This window comes from Gossypium arboreum, chromosome 12, assembly GCF_025698485.1.
Source record: "Gossypium arboreum isolate Shixiya-1 chromosome 12, ASM2569848v2, whole genome shotgun sequence".
NCBI classification, from domain to species: Eukaryota; Viridiplantae; Streptophyta; class Magnoliopsida; order Malvales; family Malvaceae; genus Gossypium; species Gossypium arboreum.
Window position 1 is genome coordinate 2,034,159 of NC_069081.1, and position 18,805 is coordinate 2,052,963.

Consider the following 18,805-nt stretch of genomic DNA (forward strand, 5'->3'; position numbering starts at 1 on the left):
AAAAAATAATGTAAGTAGTGGGACAAAGTTTACAACTAGGAGAATATCTGTTGACAATCTATGTTATCCATAAATTGACATGGAAATGAATCAGATATGCAGTCGCAGTACGTAAAATTATTATTTAAATTTTTAAATATTTATAAAAATTTTAAATTAATAAAAATAAAATTGCACTTTAACTCTTCTTAAAATTATAAAATTTAATTTAATTTTTAAAAATTATAAAATATAAACTATAAAAATTAAAATTTTGACCTTAAAAGATTATTCTAACTTTGTCCATGCAGATGCGTGTAATCAATACAACATTTGGTGTAACTTTTTAAGTTTAATAGGCAACTTAGAAGATATGGTTTTTGTTTGTTTGTTTGTTTACGCAGAATCAAGCGAGGGATGTTCCTCTGGGATCAAATTCCGGGTTCTGCAAGCCACCTCTGGCAACAGAGAGGAAAGCGAAAATCGCGCATGTATGGAATCTTGTTGGACTCTCCTATCCTCTCAGCAAACCAATATGCTCCTCTTAATTTATGGCAAAGATTTTCTAGCCATTCTTGTCTTTTCCCCCTACGTAACTAATCTTTGTTTCGGGACGCTAATGTAACTAGGCGATTTTCACGCTTCCTTTTTGTCAAATTTATTTACCCCCAAAATATATGCTACAACAAATTTTGAAAGCTGAATTTATCATCTGGATTCAATATGGAACAACATCATCAAACTCAACACCAGGAAATTTGAAATTTCGTTTGATCTTTTTTTCTTTTTTTGCAATTAGAAGAGCACACAATGCGCCATTCCAAGTTGTCAAGATACTTCAGCTTCACGGCGTCTCGCGATTGGTTCTACCGTTATTCGTTCGGCAATGCAGGCCTTCGTTCGATCAGGACTGATCTCGGCGAAGGCACCGTCATGCACTGTTGGGTACCAAAAAGCCACAACGCTTCCAGGCCCAATCTCCTCCTTGTTCACGGATTCGGTGCCAATGCCATGTGGCAATACGGTGAGCATCTCCGCCACTTCACATCTCGATTCAACGTCTATGTGCCAGACCTTATCTTCTTCGGTGAATCCTACACGACGAGAAGCGAGCGGACGGAGTCGTTCCAGGCTCAATCGCTGATGAAACTGATGGAGGCGCACGGAGTACCAAGAATGAGCTTGGTAGGCATAAGCTACGGCGGGTTCGTGGGGTACAGTATGGCGGCACAGTTTCCAGAGAAAATGGAGAAGTTGGTGTTGTGCTGCGCTGGGGTTTGCTTAGAGGAGAAGGATTTGGAAGAGGGTTTATTTAATGTATCGGATTTGAATGAGGCTTTGAGTATTTTGTTGCCACAAACGCCTGAGAGACTGAGAGACTTGATTAAATTTTCCTTCGTCAAGCCCATAGGCAAGTGGGTTCCAAGCTTTTTTCTCTCAGATTTCATTGATGTAAGCTTGCTTCACTTTCCCTTCCCATTCTAATTCTATCATTATATTCTTCTAATTATTGCAAACTTTTCAGTAATTCAATTTTATTGACTTGAAAAGTGATAGATTGAATTCTAACGAAGAATGTAGCGATTTCAATATAAAAAAGAATTGTACATATTGGAATTCAACCAAGTAAAACTAAACCCTAAGCTTGTATTTTCTGTATTTCATCATTGCATATATGTTTGCTGCAGGTAATGTGTACAGACCATCTTAAAGAGAAAAGAGAGCTGCTAGTGGCAATACTAAAGGATAGAAAACTCAGTAACATTCCTAAGATCACACAGGTTTAAGCTCTTCTCTTGTTCCCTTCTTTCAATTTTGTTTTCTTACACCCTATATAACTTCAATATTTCATAAACTTATTATTTGCTAATATTATTAATTAACCATATTAAATTATGAATTAAATACTAAAAGTTAACATAATTACTTTTAGATACCAAAATGTATAATTTTTTCATATATCACATACATAGTACCACATTGTATAAAAAACATGAATACTATATTTAAAAAAATGTTAAATTCAGGTACTCGATAACCAATTGAATAAATAAAAAATCAAATATTAAATTATTTCGATTTATTCGGTTTAATTTTCTCAATTTCACCGATATCTTGCAAACTCTTACCCCTCATTAGGTTTTAGTGTCAAATGGATTTATTTGATGGGTAAAAATATCATGGAGGCCCTTATACTAAGAGTTACATTACATTTGGCCCCCTTTTCTAAAAAATATGCAAATTAGTCCTTGTAGATTAGATCAATGAGCAAATTAGTCATTCTGTTAAAAATTACATACATTTCTACTATTAAAAATTGATCTATGTATGTCATAATGAGGTACACGTGACACACCAAGTGTAACTTTCCGGTTATTCTGTTAGTCACGTCAGTTTTTAACGATAGAAATGAATGAAATTTTTAACAGAAAAAACCAAATTACTCTTGTAAAAAAAATATTAACTTTCTACTCCTTTAAAATAGTATTCCCATATCCAGAAATGTCCATATTTAACATTTGTATTTGTTTATTTGTACAAACCATTACTTCTATTCTTATATTAATTTAATTTAACCCTTCTTCATTTTTTCTTATTCTTAAAGAGCGTATTGATAATATGGGGAGAAGAAGATAAGATATTCCCATTGGAACTTGGCTACAGATTAAAAAGGTTAATAACCATAATAATGTGTTTTCTTTTCCTTGGACGTATGAGCTGGTACTGATTAATATGTATTTGAATGTGTTGTGTTGTGTGGTGTAGGCATGTGGGGGAAGAGGCTAAGATTGTAGTGATTAAGAATGCAGGGCATGCTGTAAACATAGAAAAGTCAAAGGATTTCATGAAGCACTTAAAATCTTTCCTTTTTGATTCTCTAACACCTCATCGTCCCCCTTCCCTTTTACCCCTTTTCGATTCTTTATGGTCCTAATTTTAACTTTACATTTCACTATTAGTATTACCTCTCTCTTTTTTCTTCTCAATAACTTCAATTTCATCCCTCCTTTTATTTATACACTTTTATTACATTTAAATAATGCTTCACTTTTTAAGTTAAACCTTAGCTTTTCATTTATATCTAAATAAACCCTTAATATAATTACTTTTTTTTCATTTAAAATAAGGGTTTATTTAGATAAAATGATAAGAGTTTATTTGGAATAAATTATCAAATTTTATTTAAAAATTACAGACTAACCTTTTTAGTACTTTTACCGACTACTATCATTGTGGCTCATCACTTGGATCAGAGATTCCTAACATAGTAATCAAAGGTAGAGGTGTGCAAATTTCGGGTAAAACCGAATTAATTCGGTTAATTGACGGAATTCAGTTAATCGATAAATTAACCGAATTAATTCGGTCGAGGGTCAGTTAATAATTTTTTGTAAGTTCGGTTAACGGTTAATTCGGTTCAAAATCAGTCGGTTAACTGAATTAATCGAATTTAATAAATAATATTATAATATATAAGTATTCGGTCAGTTCGGTTAATTTTTTGAAAATATAAATTAATCGGTCGGTTAAGTCGATTAATTTTTTATATGTTTTGTACTTGTTTTAACCAAAAATAAAAAATATATATAAATTTCGGTTAACCGACCAGATTAACCGAAAAAGTTCGGTTCAGTTAACAGTTAAGGGTTTAAAAGGGTCAGCTAATTCAATTAATGGTAGTTCGGGTCGGTTAACCGATTAAACACCTCTAATCAAAGGGTTGGGCTTCAACTATCTATTGAAGATTTTGAAAGGGTTTAGACAAAACAAATTAAATCTAAAAAATAGATTTTGACGAAAAAAATCATTTAAAATATAAATTCAACTTCAGCTTCAATATTTATAATCTAAGTTTGATCTAATCTACCTGTTAAGTATATAATATGTAATATTTTTTTATACATTACATTATTATTTTACCTGAAAAATTATTATACTACAATATAAATATTAAAAGATATATTAAATTGTTATGCTAGTAAAATATGTATTATTGAGAGGAGGTCTACAAAATGTTATTTGTCTAGAATCGACAAACCCTTAAATAGGGTCAGTATTCTTTTCAAGTCCAGCCAAATATTTGTCTCTCAACTCTGATAAGATATATGTGCCCATAGTTAGTTCAAATCCTACCATGTGCAAATGCTCATGTATTTTTACGAGGTATTCTTACTCCATGAACCTAGCTTAAGCACTCCAACTCTCGTAAAATTCAAGAGACAAAACCTAGTTACACCAAGAGACAATATTGACTCATTAAAGGGTTCAATGGCCTCAATTGAATAACATTTTGAAAACTTCTCTAAAATGAGTCGATCTTTCCTCAACATATATAATCACTATATATTTAGTAAAAATAATACGAGTAAGCTTAAATGAGTTTGGGTTAATCATTTATAATATGCGTAGACTTGGATAAATTTTGATGCCAAATCAAACTTGGCTTGAGCAACTATGTAATATTAATGCCATGCATAAGCTGAAACCCTAAGTTGTGGCCTATTAACGAGGTGTTCACCTACCTTAAGATTAACTTAGGTCCAAGTCATCGTTGTACCAAAAAAAAATATCTCGCTCAAGTTATACATGGATGAACAAATTCATGATCTGATCCTAAAAGAAAAAAAATTCAGTCTTGGGTCCATATCAACCTAGCCTGCTCAAATAATCCTTTTCTATATTAATATTTATATATTTTATAATTAAAATTTAAATAAAAATATTTTTAAATTATTTAATTTATAGTCAACTAATATTTAAGGATTCCGTTGTCCTACAAGTTTACTAGTTGATTCAAATATTTTGAAAGAGTTTAGGTAAACAAATTAAATCCGAAAATTTATTAAAAAATAAATTTATTTAAAATATAAGTCAATTTTGGGCTCTTATAGTTATAGTCTAAGCTCGATTTAACCTATACATTAAGTCTATAATATGTTATATTTTCAAGTAATTATTGAAAAATAATATATTACATTGTAAATATTAAAAATATATTAAATTGTTTATGATAATAAAATATATTATTGAGAGGAGGTTAATTCCTTTTAAGAAATTTGCAAAATATTATTCATCTAAAACCATTAAACCCCTGAATATGGTTTGTATTATCTCTAGCTCAAGCTAAAGTTTTATCTCTCAACTCTATTTATACATATATGCTCGAAGTTGCTATTTAAAGGGAGAAGATTCAAAGTTACCATTCGTGGATGCTCATGTCTTCTTATAGGTGCCTTACTCTATGAACTCAGCCTTAAGCACTTTAGCTGTTGTCAGAATAAGGAGACAAAATCCTGATTTAATCAAGGGACAGTACTGACTCATTGAGAGGTTTCACAGCTTTAGTTGGTCAATATTTTGTAAACTTCTTTGAAATAATTGGCATATAATCATTAAATATTAAATAAAAATAATATATTTGGATTAATCATAATATATATGGTATAATACCATGCATATCGCGCCAACTTGATCTAATAAAAGATATTTATGAACTAACAAGATGATGATCCAATTTTAAATTACTTAAAAATAATTAAAAAGCTTTCCATTACGCACGTGAAATTAAATATTAATATATGAAATAAAATTAATTTACTAATATTAAAATTTAGGACAAAAACTAATTTCTACCGCTTAATAAATAAAATATTAATTTATAAAAAAAAAACGAAATAGTAAATAGTTTCCAGAAAACTCTAATAGCTTCCGCAGGTTAGTGTCCTGTTGGAGTCTTTATGTCATTTCTTCCACTTCGTAGCGATGGGATCTCTCGAGTGTTTAGTCAAAAGCAAAGCATTGCTCTGCTTTCAAACGTTTCCTTCCACCACCCATCTCTGCCCCAAGGCAGGAAAGGCGCCTCTCGCAGTTCATTATTCAGCTACCAACAGTGGAACCCATAGCCTAAAAGCTTGAGAAGAAGAGCCATATTTGGTAGTTTCAGGTAATTAATTTATCAGAACTCAAGTAACCCAACTTATAATCTATATGTTCTCTGATATATCTAGTAAGTTAAAGAAATATGCTGGGGTTCTCGTAATTGCTTTGGCTAACAAGTGTTGCTAGGATCGTTTCTCTTTTACTGCTTGTTTGCTATCGTTTCTCTTTTACTGCTTGTTTGCTAGATTAACTTTTGATTCTTTGTTTCAAAGTATGGCGACGGCTATACCTTGTGGAAACACAGTGGTGACTGGGCTTGGACCGCGGCTTTTGTCAAGCTTGAATACCAACAAATGGCGGATATCTCAAGCGCGGTGAGATTTTCTCCTTGGAGGTTTAAGAGTTGTGTGTGTGTGTGTGTGTTTATATATGTCATGGAGGTTTAAGTTCTTTTAATAAACGTCTTAATATAGAAGGTTAAATTTTTAAATCATTTAGTTGGTGCACTGCAGCTTTTAGGTTCTGGAAAATATGTTGTCTGCATATTATCAATAATGGTTTTTGCTTTAGAGCAACAATTTTACGTGTTTATGTTGTGTTATGCAGTGTTTCAACTGAGATAGAAGCGTTATCATTTTCAAGTTCAAGCATTTTTCCTCAAAATTTGACGCATTTGTTATTCAATTCATGGTCACCTAAAATCCCATGTCACCACTTGGCAAGGCGTCTGATTGTCAAAGCTGCTCGGGTAGAGTACTTATCTAGCAACTATGGTTCTAAACTTTTCTTCTTTGGTTATTTTTCCTTTCTGGTATTTTCTTTCGTAACTGCATACATTTTGCAGGACTACTATTCCATCCTTGGAGTATCTAAAAATGCCAGCAAATCAGACATAAAAAGCGGTGAATGAACTACCCTGTTTATTCTTGATTTCTGTGTTTACACCATCTGCTTTTTTCTTTTTCAACTTGACATGGTTTGCATATGATGGCTTGTGTTTTGCATATGGTCTTGAGGTCGACATTTATCGAAGGCTTCCCCTATGACTTCATTTACACATTCACGCTTTACGGCTATCATCCTCATTGAAAGTTTTAAAATCAATGCTTTTATTGTGACATTTTAAGTGTCTGCCAAAAGTTTCTTTGATTTAGAATCCAAATCTTATTCTGTTACTGTGCTTAGTCAGCCTTATTTACTGAAGTATGTGGGACAGTAGGAGTATTCCCCTTTGTATTATTTCTTTATCTGTTATAGTCATGTAATTTAGGAGCTATAAAAATATTGATTTTGATTCATTTGTACTGACTATACCCTTCTTTAACTTTCAGCTTATCGAAAACTCGCCAGGAATTATCATCCTGATGTGAACAAGTAAGTTAAAGAACCTTTTTAATTTTTGCAATTATTTATATTATTTAGGTATCAGCTGGAATGTTAAATCTATCATATATCAGTCCCCCCTCTGCTGGGGAAATATCCATTTTATCATTTTTTTTTCTTTAATTTATTGCTACAATGTGATCAAAACTGGTAATCATAACCTTCAAACCTAGACATATTGGATTCTTCTATTGATTTGCCACCTTGACTCCACTGCAGTGTTGCCACCTTGAAACACAGTAATCTTCCAGAGTAGTTGATTTAACATGTCTCACTTGCTAACTTGAAGGCTTAATTATTAAATTGACGTGTGCTTTAGTGGTTACTAGTCCTGCCTTGATTAGATAACAAGAAGTGCCCATTGAAAATTGAGCTTTTGTAGCAATTATGAAGATCAATTTGAGGGGATGTTGTGGAAATTCTTATTGCCCCCAAGACTGCACCCATATTTTTCCTATCATGTTGTCTTTCCAGTCCTTCCATTAGCAAAACATGTAGTTGTAAATCCTCATTTTTCACTATTCTATCCTCTCTATGTCTGTTCCTAATTCTATTAGCACACATTCTTGCCAAAATAGATGCAGATCTCTTTGTATGCTAAACATAACATACCTTAAATGACTACGCTTCTTTATCGGTTTGCAATTTTAATTTTATGCTAATATATATCATGCCTTCAGGGAAGCAGGAGCTGAACAGAAATTTAAGGAGATTAGTGAAGCTTATGAGGTACAAGTCGAACATCAGTGATTGGTCATGGGTGCTGCATTGAACTTGGGATTTGATGTGCAACTTCTTTTGTTCAGGATATTTGTATAATAAAGATGAAAAATATGCGGTGCAGGTCTTGTCAGATGATAAGAAGCGTTCTATATACGACAGATATGGTAAAGATGGTCTTAAAGGTTCTACTATGGACATGGGGGTAAGTTACTTCGATCAATAGAATAAATCTGTGAAACTTTACCAATATCTCTATTTTAGGCACATCTCTCTTCTTAATAAGTCAAATCTTTTCCGTTTATTCTTGTAGGACTTTACCAATCCATTTGATCTATTTAGCTCATTTTTCGACATGGACATCAGAAATAGAGGTGCAAGAAATATGGCCGCAGATGGCGAAGATCTAATTTGCAATCTAGTCTTGACTTTCAAGGAAGCTGTCTTTGGGGTAGAAAAAGAGATCGATGTGTCCAGGCTTGACAACTGTACAACCTGTGATGGTTCAGGTGCAAAGTCAGGGACCAAGGCATATACTTGCACCACATGTGGTGGGCAAGGGCAAGTTGTCTCATCATCAAGGACTCCGCTGGGTGTCTTCCAGCAGGTAATGACATGTTCTGCCTGTAGTGGGACTGGGGAAACATTCACTCCTTGTGACAAATGTGGCGGCGATGGAAGAGAGAGGAAATCAAAGAAGATTAGCCTGAAGGTGCCTGCTGGGGTTGATTCCGGTAGTCGATTGAGGGTCAGATCAGAGGGCAATGCTGGAAAGAGAGGGGGTGCTCCTGGTGATCTTTTTGTTGTCATTGAAGTGATCCCAGACCCTGTACTGAAACGGGATGACACGAACATCCTCTATACATGCAAGATTTCATACATTGATGCAATCTTGGGGACAACAGTGAAGGTACCTACAGTTGATGGATCGGCCGATCTTAAAATCCCTGCCGGTATCCAGCCTGGAACAACCTTGGTGATGTCAAAGAAAGGAGTGCCGTTGCTGAACAAAGGCAGAATGAGGGGGGACCAATTAGTGAGAGTGCAGGTGGAAATCCCAAGGCAGCTAAGTGATGAAGAAAGGAGGCTCGTTGAAGAACTAGCCAACCTGAAGAAAACCAAGACTTTGAATGGTAGCAGGAGATAAGAGGGTATATTAGCATAAGCATTTTTCCTGGAATTCATGTATTTCTTATATTACAAGTTTCTGACAAATTTATACCACAATTATGATAATTGACAAATTCATTATTAGAAAGATCTATACAAATGGTGAGCTATAACAAGCTTAGAAGAGATTAAATGGCGTACCTGACTGGCCAAGTCCCATTCTTCCGACTCTTAATTTTTTACATTTTCACTATAAAACTTTGGAATATTATCTTTATTTAATTTTAATTTATATTTTATATTATTAAAAACATTTATAATTTTTACAAATTTAATGATATTTATATTGCATTTTTATTTAGTTATTGTTAGTATCATTATTAACTTTTATAATTATTTGTTAATTAATGATTTCAATAGCTTAATTTTTTTAAATTATTATTTATCTAAATAAGATAATCACAAATACTAGTAGTTTGAGTTTGAAGTGATGCATTTTGAAATACTAGCATTAAATGAAAATTTAAAATAATTATAAAAATAATGATATTAAAAATAAATAATATAAAATATGTAATATGAGTATAGTTTGATCTGTAAAATGTATAAAAATTTTAATAATATGGGCAAAAGTCAAATTTTAAATTTAATTTTTTATTTTATTGTGGGATGATATCTTTTATTTCATTGAAAATGATTTTTAGAAAATGATTTATTTTTCTAGAAATATTAATATTTTCAGTGTTTTAATGAATCTTTGTAAAATATTTTGTTGTTTGACAAATTTTTAAAATATTTTATAAAAGTTGTTTTCAATGAAACAAACGTACATTTGAGATTATGATAAGTAATAAATTGAATAAAAAGTGATGTTAGGGATTAAACTGTAAACTTTGTTAAATTTATAATTGAAATAGAGAAGTGATTTGCATGAAAATTTGTCATATGAAATAAGATATTATAATAAACTATTTGATTAAAATGCTTATACGGTGGAAAATAAATTACATGGCAATAGGGACTAAATTGAAAAATGTACAAAAGTTTAAGTGTGAAACAATTTAATATGTGAATAAGGAAATTATCGTAAAAGTTTAATGAATGTGTTATGAGATGATGAAATATGTATAATGTATTGTAAAAGCGAAATTGTTGAAAAATATGAATTTTTATGATAGCAAAGACTAAATTGTTAAACTTAAGAAAATATGTGGATGAAATAATAAATAGAAGTTAAATACATATAAATTTGATATGTGAAATAAGATATTGAGATAAATTATGTGATTAAAATATAACAAGAAAGAAAATTGATTTAATATGATTAACTAGTAAATATTGAACTTTTATGACAAAAAGGGATTGAATAGAAAATTTATGAAAGTTTATAAGAAAATATTTGATAAGTAAAAATGTAATAGAGAATATAATATCCTGGTGCTTTGACCCGATGTTTGGGTCGGGTACGAGAATGTTACAGTGAACAGAGCATTATCAGTTTAGAAAATGTCTTACGTAACAAAATTTGGTAAGACATTTTACGGAAATAATGGGATAATTTTATGGAAGTTGAAAAACCTTTTATGTTTACCATCTTATTTTACATAAAACAAATATTGGAAAAGGCTGAAAATATTTTAAGTAAAAAATTTTAAGTTGAAATAAACGAGCCTAAATGAAAAGAATTTTAAAAATTTTTAGGTGGAGTTGGAATTGAGATTTTAAGTTGTTAAAAGAAATTTGAAATTTTTATAAATTTTCAAAAACTTTGATAAAATTTTTATCCAAATCTTAACCCAAACATATTCTAAAATTTTAAAATTATTAATACAAACATATACTTGATACTAAGAATAGGGAGATGGTTTTTTTTTCAATATCAATTTTTAAAATTATTTTGTAATACTTTAATCACGGTTACAAATTTGTATTTTAAAATGATGTTCTCTTTACATTTAAATTTTAAAAATATTTATCTTTAACCCTTAATTATAAAAAAGTAGTCGACTGAGTCTTAATTTGATATCGGTATTGTTGTTGGAGGAGAACCTGGATTTAAGGGAGTTTGCCTAGTTGTAAGCATTGTATAAAAAAAGAACAAGATAGACTACCTAGTTGGTCACCCAACTTTTAGGGCATTTTTATTTTGGTCACCGAAAATGAAATCTTTGCAATTTCATTACCCAATTTTTAGAGCGCTTTTATTTTAGTCACCCAATTGTGAAATCTCAAATGGTAATTAACTTGTACACGCCACATCATGTTCACACTTTCATTTTAATAATCTAACTTTTAGGGTGCTTTCATTTTGGTCAGCTAATATGAAATCCTTACAATTCCATCACTCAATTTTTAGAGTGTTTTCATTTTAATCACCCAACCGTTAAATCTCAAATGGCGGTTAACTTGTACAGGTAATAGTCATATCATGTTTACACTTCTATTTTGGTTACCAAAAATTTTTTTTTTTTATAATATTGATTGGATAAAAAACATTAAGGATTAAAGTAAACAAGTGGTAGAAACTAAAATAATGCTTTAAAATTGTCAAATTATACTTATTTATCTCATTGCGAAAGTTCTATTTTTTCAATATTGAAATTTTAAATTTCAAAACATCAAAATTAATTAAATAAGTTATTGAATTTTTTATCACTTGATAGTGTCAATCGATTTGTTACAATATTGAAATTAATTAAATTAATTAATTTAGTCTCATTTAAATCTTAAAATTTTATTTTATATTTCTAAATTAAAATCAACTCAAATAAATAACCTTTAATAAGTGTACATGAAACTCAAATTTCTTTTGATTATATGATATCGAATCTTTCATACAAAGTTAAAAGCAAAGAAAATTCTTATAATTAATTAAATTAATTAATTTTATATTCCGACCAAACAAAATCCAAAAAAAATTATCACTTTTTACTCAAATGAAGAACAAGCAATTAATTTAATTAATTGCAATGATTTTCTTTACTTTTAGTTTAGTATAGAAGATTCGAGATTACATAATCAAAAGAAATTTAAGCTTTATAAACAATTATTATTTATGAGTTATCCAGTTGATTTCATTAAAATAATATAGAAACATAAAATAAAATTTTAAAATTTAGAAGGAGATTAATTTAATTAATTTTAATATTACAACAACAATTGGTTAACATTATCAAGGGATAAAAAATTTAACAAATTATTTAATTGATTTTATGTTTTGAAATTTAAAATTCAATATTTAAACAAAATTAGAATTTCAGCAATGTGATAAACAAGTACAATTTGATAATTTTTTAATGCATTATTTTAGTTTCTACCATTTTTTTCACTTTAATCCTTAGTTTTTTTTTATCTCAATCAATACTTTAAAAATTGGTAGTTTTGAGGTGACCAAATTGAAAGCGACCTAGAAGCTGGGTGATCAAAACGAAAGTGTGAACATGACGAGACATATACTATTAACCATCATTAGAGATTTAACAGTTGAGTAACTAAAACGAAAGCGTCTTAAAAATTAAGTGATGAAATTGCAATGATCAAAATAAAAACAACCTAAAAATTAGGTGACCAACTAAGATAATTTACCCTAGAAAAATGGATATGGTAAAAAAAAAATTATAAATTAGAAAAGATAGTATCTAAAATAAAAATCTATAGGGTTGGAACAAATCAAAATTTATTGTGTGGTTCCTATTAAAAATATCCGTTTATACATCATTGCTATACAAAAAGTCTACATATCCTTTGTCTTTTCTTTGTTGCCGTGGGTAGGGGCGGATTTAGGGGGATTGGGAGAGTCCAACCTTCTGAAAAAAAAAACTCAGTTCGCCCTGGTGCAATGACAGTCTTCCCATCGGCTACTCATTTTATGAATTTTAAGATGCCGTCCTGTATTTACATACAAATGCTCCAATGATGTCGTAGGTCGGCCAACGAAAACAATATTTAATTACAGTGACACGACACGTTGCGATCAACCTTAATGTGGGATAAGATTAATTTGGACAAAACAAAGTGGAGGTCTCTCTTCTTATCCTCTTGTGGTTGTTTTGAGGTCAACCTCTTTATCAATTTAAATATGCCTTTCTTGTTCCATTGGAGAGTGTGAGTTCTACACGTTTTCAAAGGGCCAAATGGAAGCTGGGAAACCCCATGCTGTCTGTATTCCTCTACCAGCTCAAGGGCACATTAACCCTATCTTATTATTTGCCAAACTCCTCCACTTCCATGGCTTCCATATCACTTTCATCCATACCGAGTTCAACTACTATCGCTTGATTCAGTCGAGAGGACTCGACTCGCTCAGGGGCTCACCCGATTTCCGGTTCGAAACGATAACCGATGGTTTGCCATCGACCAACATGCGGGGGATACAAGATTTACCCGACTTGTGCTCGATGTTGCTGGTTCATGGGTTACGTTCGTTTCGAGAGCTCATAATGAAACTTAATGCTAGATCAGATGTCCCTCCGGTTACTTGCATAATATCGGATGGGGTGATGAGCTTCACCTTGGAAGTTGCTGAAGAATTTGGCATCCCTGAGATGGTTCTTTTCACTCCTAGTGCTTGTGGCATGTTGGGTTACCTTCACTTTGAAGACCTTAAGGAACGTGGATACTTCCCATTGAAAGGTACTTACAATTTACATACATAAGTTTGTTCTGATTTATATGATTACCCTTCGTTTAAATAATATTATTTGCAGATGAGAGTGAGTTGAATAATGGATATCTTGAGACGGAGATTGATTGGATACCAGCACTGAAAGGGGTTAGATTAAAAGATATCCCCACTTTCATTCGAACCACGAACCCTGATGATATCATGTTCAATTACAACTTGCAATCCGTCAACAATGCCAGGAAAGCTGATGCTGTGATCCTCAACACCTTTGATGATTTTGAACATCATGTTTTGGACGCCATTAAAACCAAGTTACCCAAGCTCTACACTGTTGGTCCTTTATCAATGCTTCAACGCCAGCTTTGTCCCACAAATTTGGACTCCATTGGCTCGAATTTGTGGAAAGAAGACACCGAATGCTTGGGTTGGTTGGACAGATGGAAACCCAAGTCAGTTGTGTATGTAAATTATGGGAGCTTGATAACAGTGACGCCTCAACATTTGCGTGAGTTTGCATGGGGACTTGCGGACACCAACTATCCGTTCTTGTGGGTTATTAGGCCGGACATTGTCGATGGCGGTGGAGAAAGAATATTATCCAAGGAATTCACGGCGGCAATAAGCGACAGGGGTCTGCTTGTAGGGTGGTGCCCACAAGAGAGGGTATTGAGCCACCCTTCAGTGGGAGGGTTTTTGACGCATTGCGGGTGGAATTCCACCATGGAAAGTGTTAGTGAAGGGGTGCCGATGATTTGTTGGCCATTTTTTGCAGAGCAACAGATGAATTGTTTCTACTCGTGCACCAAGTGGGGCATTGGGATGGAGATTGACAGTGATGTCAAAAGGGAGAAAGTTGAAAGTCTTGTGAGGGAGTTGATGGAAGGGATGAAGGGGCAAGGTTTAAGGCAAAACGCCATAGATTGGAAGAAGAAAGCTGAAATAGCTACAAGCCCTGATGGCTCTTCTTACATTAATTTTAATAAGATTGTTACACAGTTGAAACAAGGGATGCCAAATGCTTGAACTGTATCAACTTCCAAGTTTCTGCTATGGAGATTTGCTTTTTGTGTTATTAAATCGGATAAAAGTTCACATTACATATGTGTAAATCTAGAATACTAATGAAATAGCTTTTTAAACTGTGTAACAACTTCACCAATTAAGGTATAAAATTCACATAATCAATTTTAGATCGAGTCCGGATTAAATGTTTGGTGGATAAGAAGTTGAGCCGCTTCAACCAGCTTCTTTACAACTTGTCCGGCAGGTAGAATTTCCTTGATGAGGCCTACACTTTGGCCTGCGTACATCACCATGCTTTCAATGTCACCTGTTGTTGTTGGGTTCGGAACTGTACCGGCAAAACGCCGAATTTCTCTTTCCTATCAAACAATCATCAAGTTAACACAAGGTTAGATTCTTCATTCACCACAATATCATTTCAGTGATATCTCTCTAGCCCCACTCTAGTGGAATGAACCGATTAGGAAATAGTTCTATTGTTGAAAATGTCATTATGCAAAATTATTTCAATAATGCGTTGTCTAAGATTCTCACCACGCCGTGTATTATTGTTCGACCAATGATAGGCTGATTAGTTTCATTTTCTTGAGCACTAAGGTATTTCCAATCACAGAAGAAGGGTGTTTGCAGGACACGGTGTGGTGCACCAGGCCACCTTGCTCTGCCAAAGACATCTGTATACTCGGTTTTATCGTATTCAATCAGTTTCCGCTTGTACGTGGGGTGGGCATAGCTTTCATGAGTTGCCAGAAACCTGCAGAAACTCAATACTTTAGGACAAACTTAAGAGACTATAAATGCTCCAGAATTTCTGCATGGTTCAACAAAAACCTCAATGATTTTGGCTTAAGCATGATTCCATAACTTAACTTCTTACCTTTCAGTTATTGCACAAGACTAGCTGGAGTTCAAATGATTTTGACACACACAAAAGAGGCAAAACGCCATAAAAATTCAACTAAACAAAGATGAGAATATTTCACATGCATCATGCTCGAGTTGAACATATTTAAGCACCACCAGTCTTGGAATGAAACCAACTGTCCAGATTATTGTAAGTGGATACTTTTTATTTTACACTGACATGGTCCTAACCTTGTGCCCATGCAAATGCCTTTAGCACCAAGAGCCAAAGCAGCAACATAACCACGAGCATCTACAATGCCTCCAGCAGCAATAATGGGAATACCGTGATCACCAACAAGATCGACTACTCGTGGCAACAAGGAAATTAGACCTTCCTGGAAATAATAAAACATGACATTTTTACAAGTTTTAGATGATTGAGAAACACATCTTACTAATCCTCAAAGTATAATGGCATTGAATGCATGGGACGCAGTGCAGTAGCTCCAAGATAATTATTAGTACTATAGTCGAAATATAATAAAAAAACTCAAGAAATGCTCATACCTGTCCGATTACATGCCCTCCTGCTTCACGGCCTTGGACAATGATTGCATCTACGCCCACATTAATTGCATTTTTTGCTTCCTCCAAACTCCCAACCTTCAATGGAGTTACATTTAGCTCATGATATAGTCTAAGAGAGAGCACAATACAGATGAAATATACCATCATACCACCCTTCACCTCCATTTCAAAAATTGGCAAAGAATTTGATGACAACATGAGCCTTCAAAATGAATGTTCTTAACTTCTTCCCCCTCAAATGAATGCATATTATTGTCCCCAATACAGAATTTCCTCATGTTATTCTTGCATGCCATTACATGATAAGTACTAGTTAACTACTGGCACAAAGTAAAACCTCATCCCTACCTTGCACATCTCTCTTGGATCCAAAAAGGCAAAAACTAATGGAATTACTTCATCATATGTGCAGAAAGGCAACTATATATATCATAAGAAAACGTTATTAATGAACTAAAAATGCAATATGAAAATGAAGTTTCTGAAAGCGTTCAAAAAATCACATTAAGTAGGCAAAGTCATTCCATTACATGGTAATGTCGAACTATCATGGTATGGCATAGAGTACTGGGAACGAGTAGGGGATTTCTCTGCCCCCAGCGCCTTCCCACAAACTTTCTCAATATTAAATGTATATATCATATTGAGATTAATACACTTAACAAAACGATCATATCATATAGGCGATACAAAGTTGTATCTTTTTGCTTGTTTTTGGTTGAATTAGGATTCCACGATCCAGAAAAAGACATAAGGCATATTTAACAATGAAATGAGAGGGAAAAAAGGTTACTCACTTGGGGAACAACCTTGACCCCAGCATTATGAGCTTCTATTACAAGCTCCTTTGAGCATTCTCCCCAATACAGTTGCAACACTGCTACCTTCTCCTCTAGTATAGCCTTTACATTTTCTTTGTGAGGAAATGCCAGAACAACACCAACCCCAAAGGGTTTGTCGGTTAACTTCCGAGTCTTCCTTATCAACTCTTTCACATAATCTGGTGATTCCTGGTACAACAAAGTACGGGGAAATCAACAGTTGATTGATAGTTTAAGCAGAGCTAGAACTAAGACTAGTAACAAGTAACCCATTTCTGAATTTCAAAATAAAATCAGCAATTGTAATACCTTAAATCTACTTGGGAATCTAAAATAAACTCAAACCAGACCTTATTTTATCTACTTGTGTTAAGTTGCATAATTTGGATAACTTACCATTACCTTGAAAGCTGTTCAAGATTGAGAAGAGTAAGTACATTATTAGTAAATAGTCATATACAACTCATTGGTTAGGAATTCCCAATCTTGAACCTGGAACTTGAAGACCATATTGGCTTAACCAAGAAAACAGTAAAAACTTTCTTTATATATTCATCGGCTGCCTACATTTAATAAGGTTTCTCATGCTATACAAATCAGAAAGTCTCAGAAACCAAACATGGTATTTGAGTAAAATTGTAACTAATCAAAGGTGGTCAAATGAGATTCAAATCAAACATTCTAGTGAAACTTAAACAACAGAAGAGGAAGATCAAACTATCAACATATAAAAGAGGAAATACTAGAATTCAATATCCAATCAGGAGCTCTAAAGCGCTAGTATTTACCAAAGGAAGATCAAACTATGAACATATAGAAAAGGAAATAATAGAATTAAATACCCAATCAGGAGCTCTAAGAAGGCCAAGTCCACCAGCGTTTGCAACAGCAGCAACTAGCTCCGGACCAGCAATATCCGGTCCCAAAGGTCCTTGAACAATTCCATACTCAAAACCCAGAATTCCTTTCCACCCCATATCTCTTCAACCGTTATTGATTTGTTTTAAGTTCATATGAATACTTTATATAGGCCAAAGCTTGAGTGCACTGCAGACTGGTCGATCAGGAGAGTCGAAATTGTATTTTGATACCAGACCGGTCAACCAGTAATTTTGTTGGTTTCCCACATTAATTTTAGTTTTCTAAGGAACCAAACAGTGGATAGCGCTATGAGTTGGGCCCTTTTCATTATATAAATAGGAGATTCAGTGTTTGGAGTCAGGCAGTGCAAGTGAGAAACGTAAGCAGCGACGTCTGAAGGAGACAGGAACCTTCCATATGCTCTTTATTTGGCCTTTTTATTAAAATGACCCTAATAAATTAATTAAATACCAAAATGACCCATTTTTAATTAAATACTAAAATAACCCAAAACCTACAGTAAAAGTTGGTAGAGCCAAATTATATGACGCCACCAACTTGCCACTTCAGCAAAGAGCATAAAAAAATATTTTTTTAGTGGAACCATGTAGAATGACGGCATCTGAATAAAATATAAGAGAAATATTACAAAATCTGAAAAAATGAGGGCCTTTAAAACAATTTTCCCTTTTTTTGGTGTAGCCATTTTAAATGCCGCCACCAGATATGCGCTAACAAGCTGACACCCTTCTGTTGATTTTGTCTTTTTTACTTTTTTTAATTTTTTTTTTAAGTTTTGTCTTTTTCTTTTATTCTTTTTCTTTTTTTTAAGTTTTCTTTTTTTTAACTTTTAACTTTTTCTTAATTTTAAAAAAACTTTAAATGTGTATTTTAAATTTATTTATTTTATTTATTATTAATTTTAAATTTTAAATATATATTTTGTCTTTACACTTATTTATTTTATTTA

The 18,805-nt window shown here is 32.8% G+C and overlaps 4 protein-coding genes across 4 annotated transcripts; 3 read left to right on the forward strand and 1 right to left on the reverse strand.

Annotated features, from left to right (window-relative positions):
* Window positions 1-383: 383 nt before the first annotated feature.
* Window positions 384-2,914, forward strand: LOC108477660 (uncharacterized). Its single transcript, XM_017780177.2, has 4 exons — window positions 384-1,431; window positions 1,668-1,760; window positions 2,585-2,652; window positions 2,746-2,914. Exons 1-4 carry the CDS (start codon window positions 790-792, stop codon window positions 2,912-2,914), a joined length of 972 nt encoding a protein of 323 aa, XP_017635666.1. The 5' UTR covers window positions 384-789.
* A 2,766-nt stretch (window positions 2,915-5,680) lies between these two features.
* Window positions 5,681-9,232, forward strand: LOC108478368 (chaperone protein dnaJ A6, chloroplastic-like). Its single transcript, XM_017780823.2, has 8 exons — window positions 5,681-5,923; window positions 6,132-6,233; window positions 6,466-6,607; window positions 6,704-6,761; window positions 7,191-7,233; window positions 7,923-7,971; window positions 8,087-8,167; window positions 8,276-9,232. The coding sequence occupies exons 2-8, from the start codon at window positions 6,133-6,135 to the stop codon at window positions 9,107-9,109; spliced, it is 1,308 nt and encodes a 435-aa protein (XP_017636312.1). The 5' UTR covers window positions 5,681-5,923; window position 6,132; the 3' UTR covers window positions 9,110-9,232.
* A 3,569-nt stretch (window positions 9,233-12,801) lies between these two features.
* LOC108479778 (7-deoxyloganetin glucosyltransferase-like) lies at window positions 12,802-14,846 on the forward strand. Its single transcript, XM_017782558.2, has 2 exons — window positions 12,802-13,704; window positions 13,779-14,846. Exons 1-2 carry the CDS (start codon window positions 13,206-13,208, stop codon window positions 14,717-14,719), a joined length of 1,440 nt encoding a protein of 479 aa, XP_017638047.1. The 5' UTR covers window positions 12,802-13,205; the 3' UTR covers window positions 14,720-14,846.
* On the reverse strand, window positions 14,738-18,167 carry LOC108479779 (uncharacterized). The gene is made up of 6 exons (XM_017782560.2): window positions 17,817-18,167; window positions 16,951-17,163; window positions 16,133-16,228; window positions 15,815-15,960; window positions 15,254-15,473; window positions 14,738-15,078 (listed from the first exon to the last, which is right to left on the reverse strand). Exons 1-6 carry the CDS (start codon window positions 17,949-17,951, stop codon window positions 14,884-14,886), a joined length of 1,005 nt encoding a protein of 334 aa, XP_017638049.1. The 5' UTR covers window positions 17,952-18,167; the 3' UTR covers window positions 14,738-14,883.
* Between the last annotated feature and the right edge of the window lie 638 nt (window positions 18,168-18,805).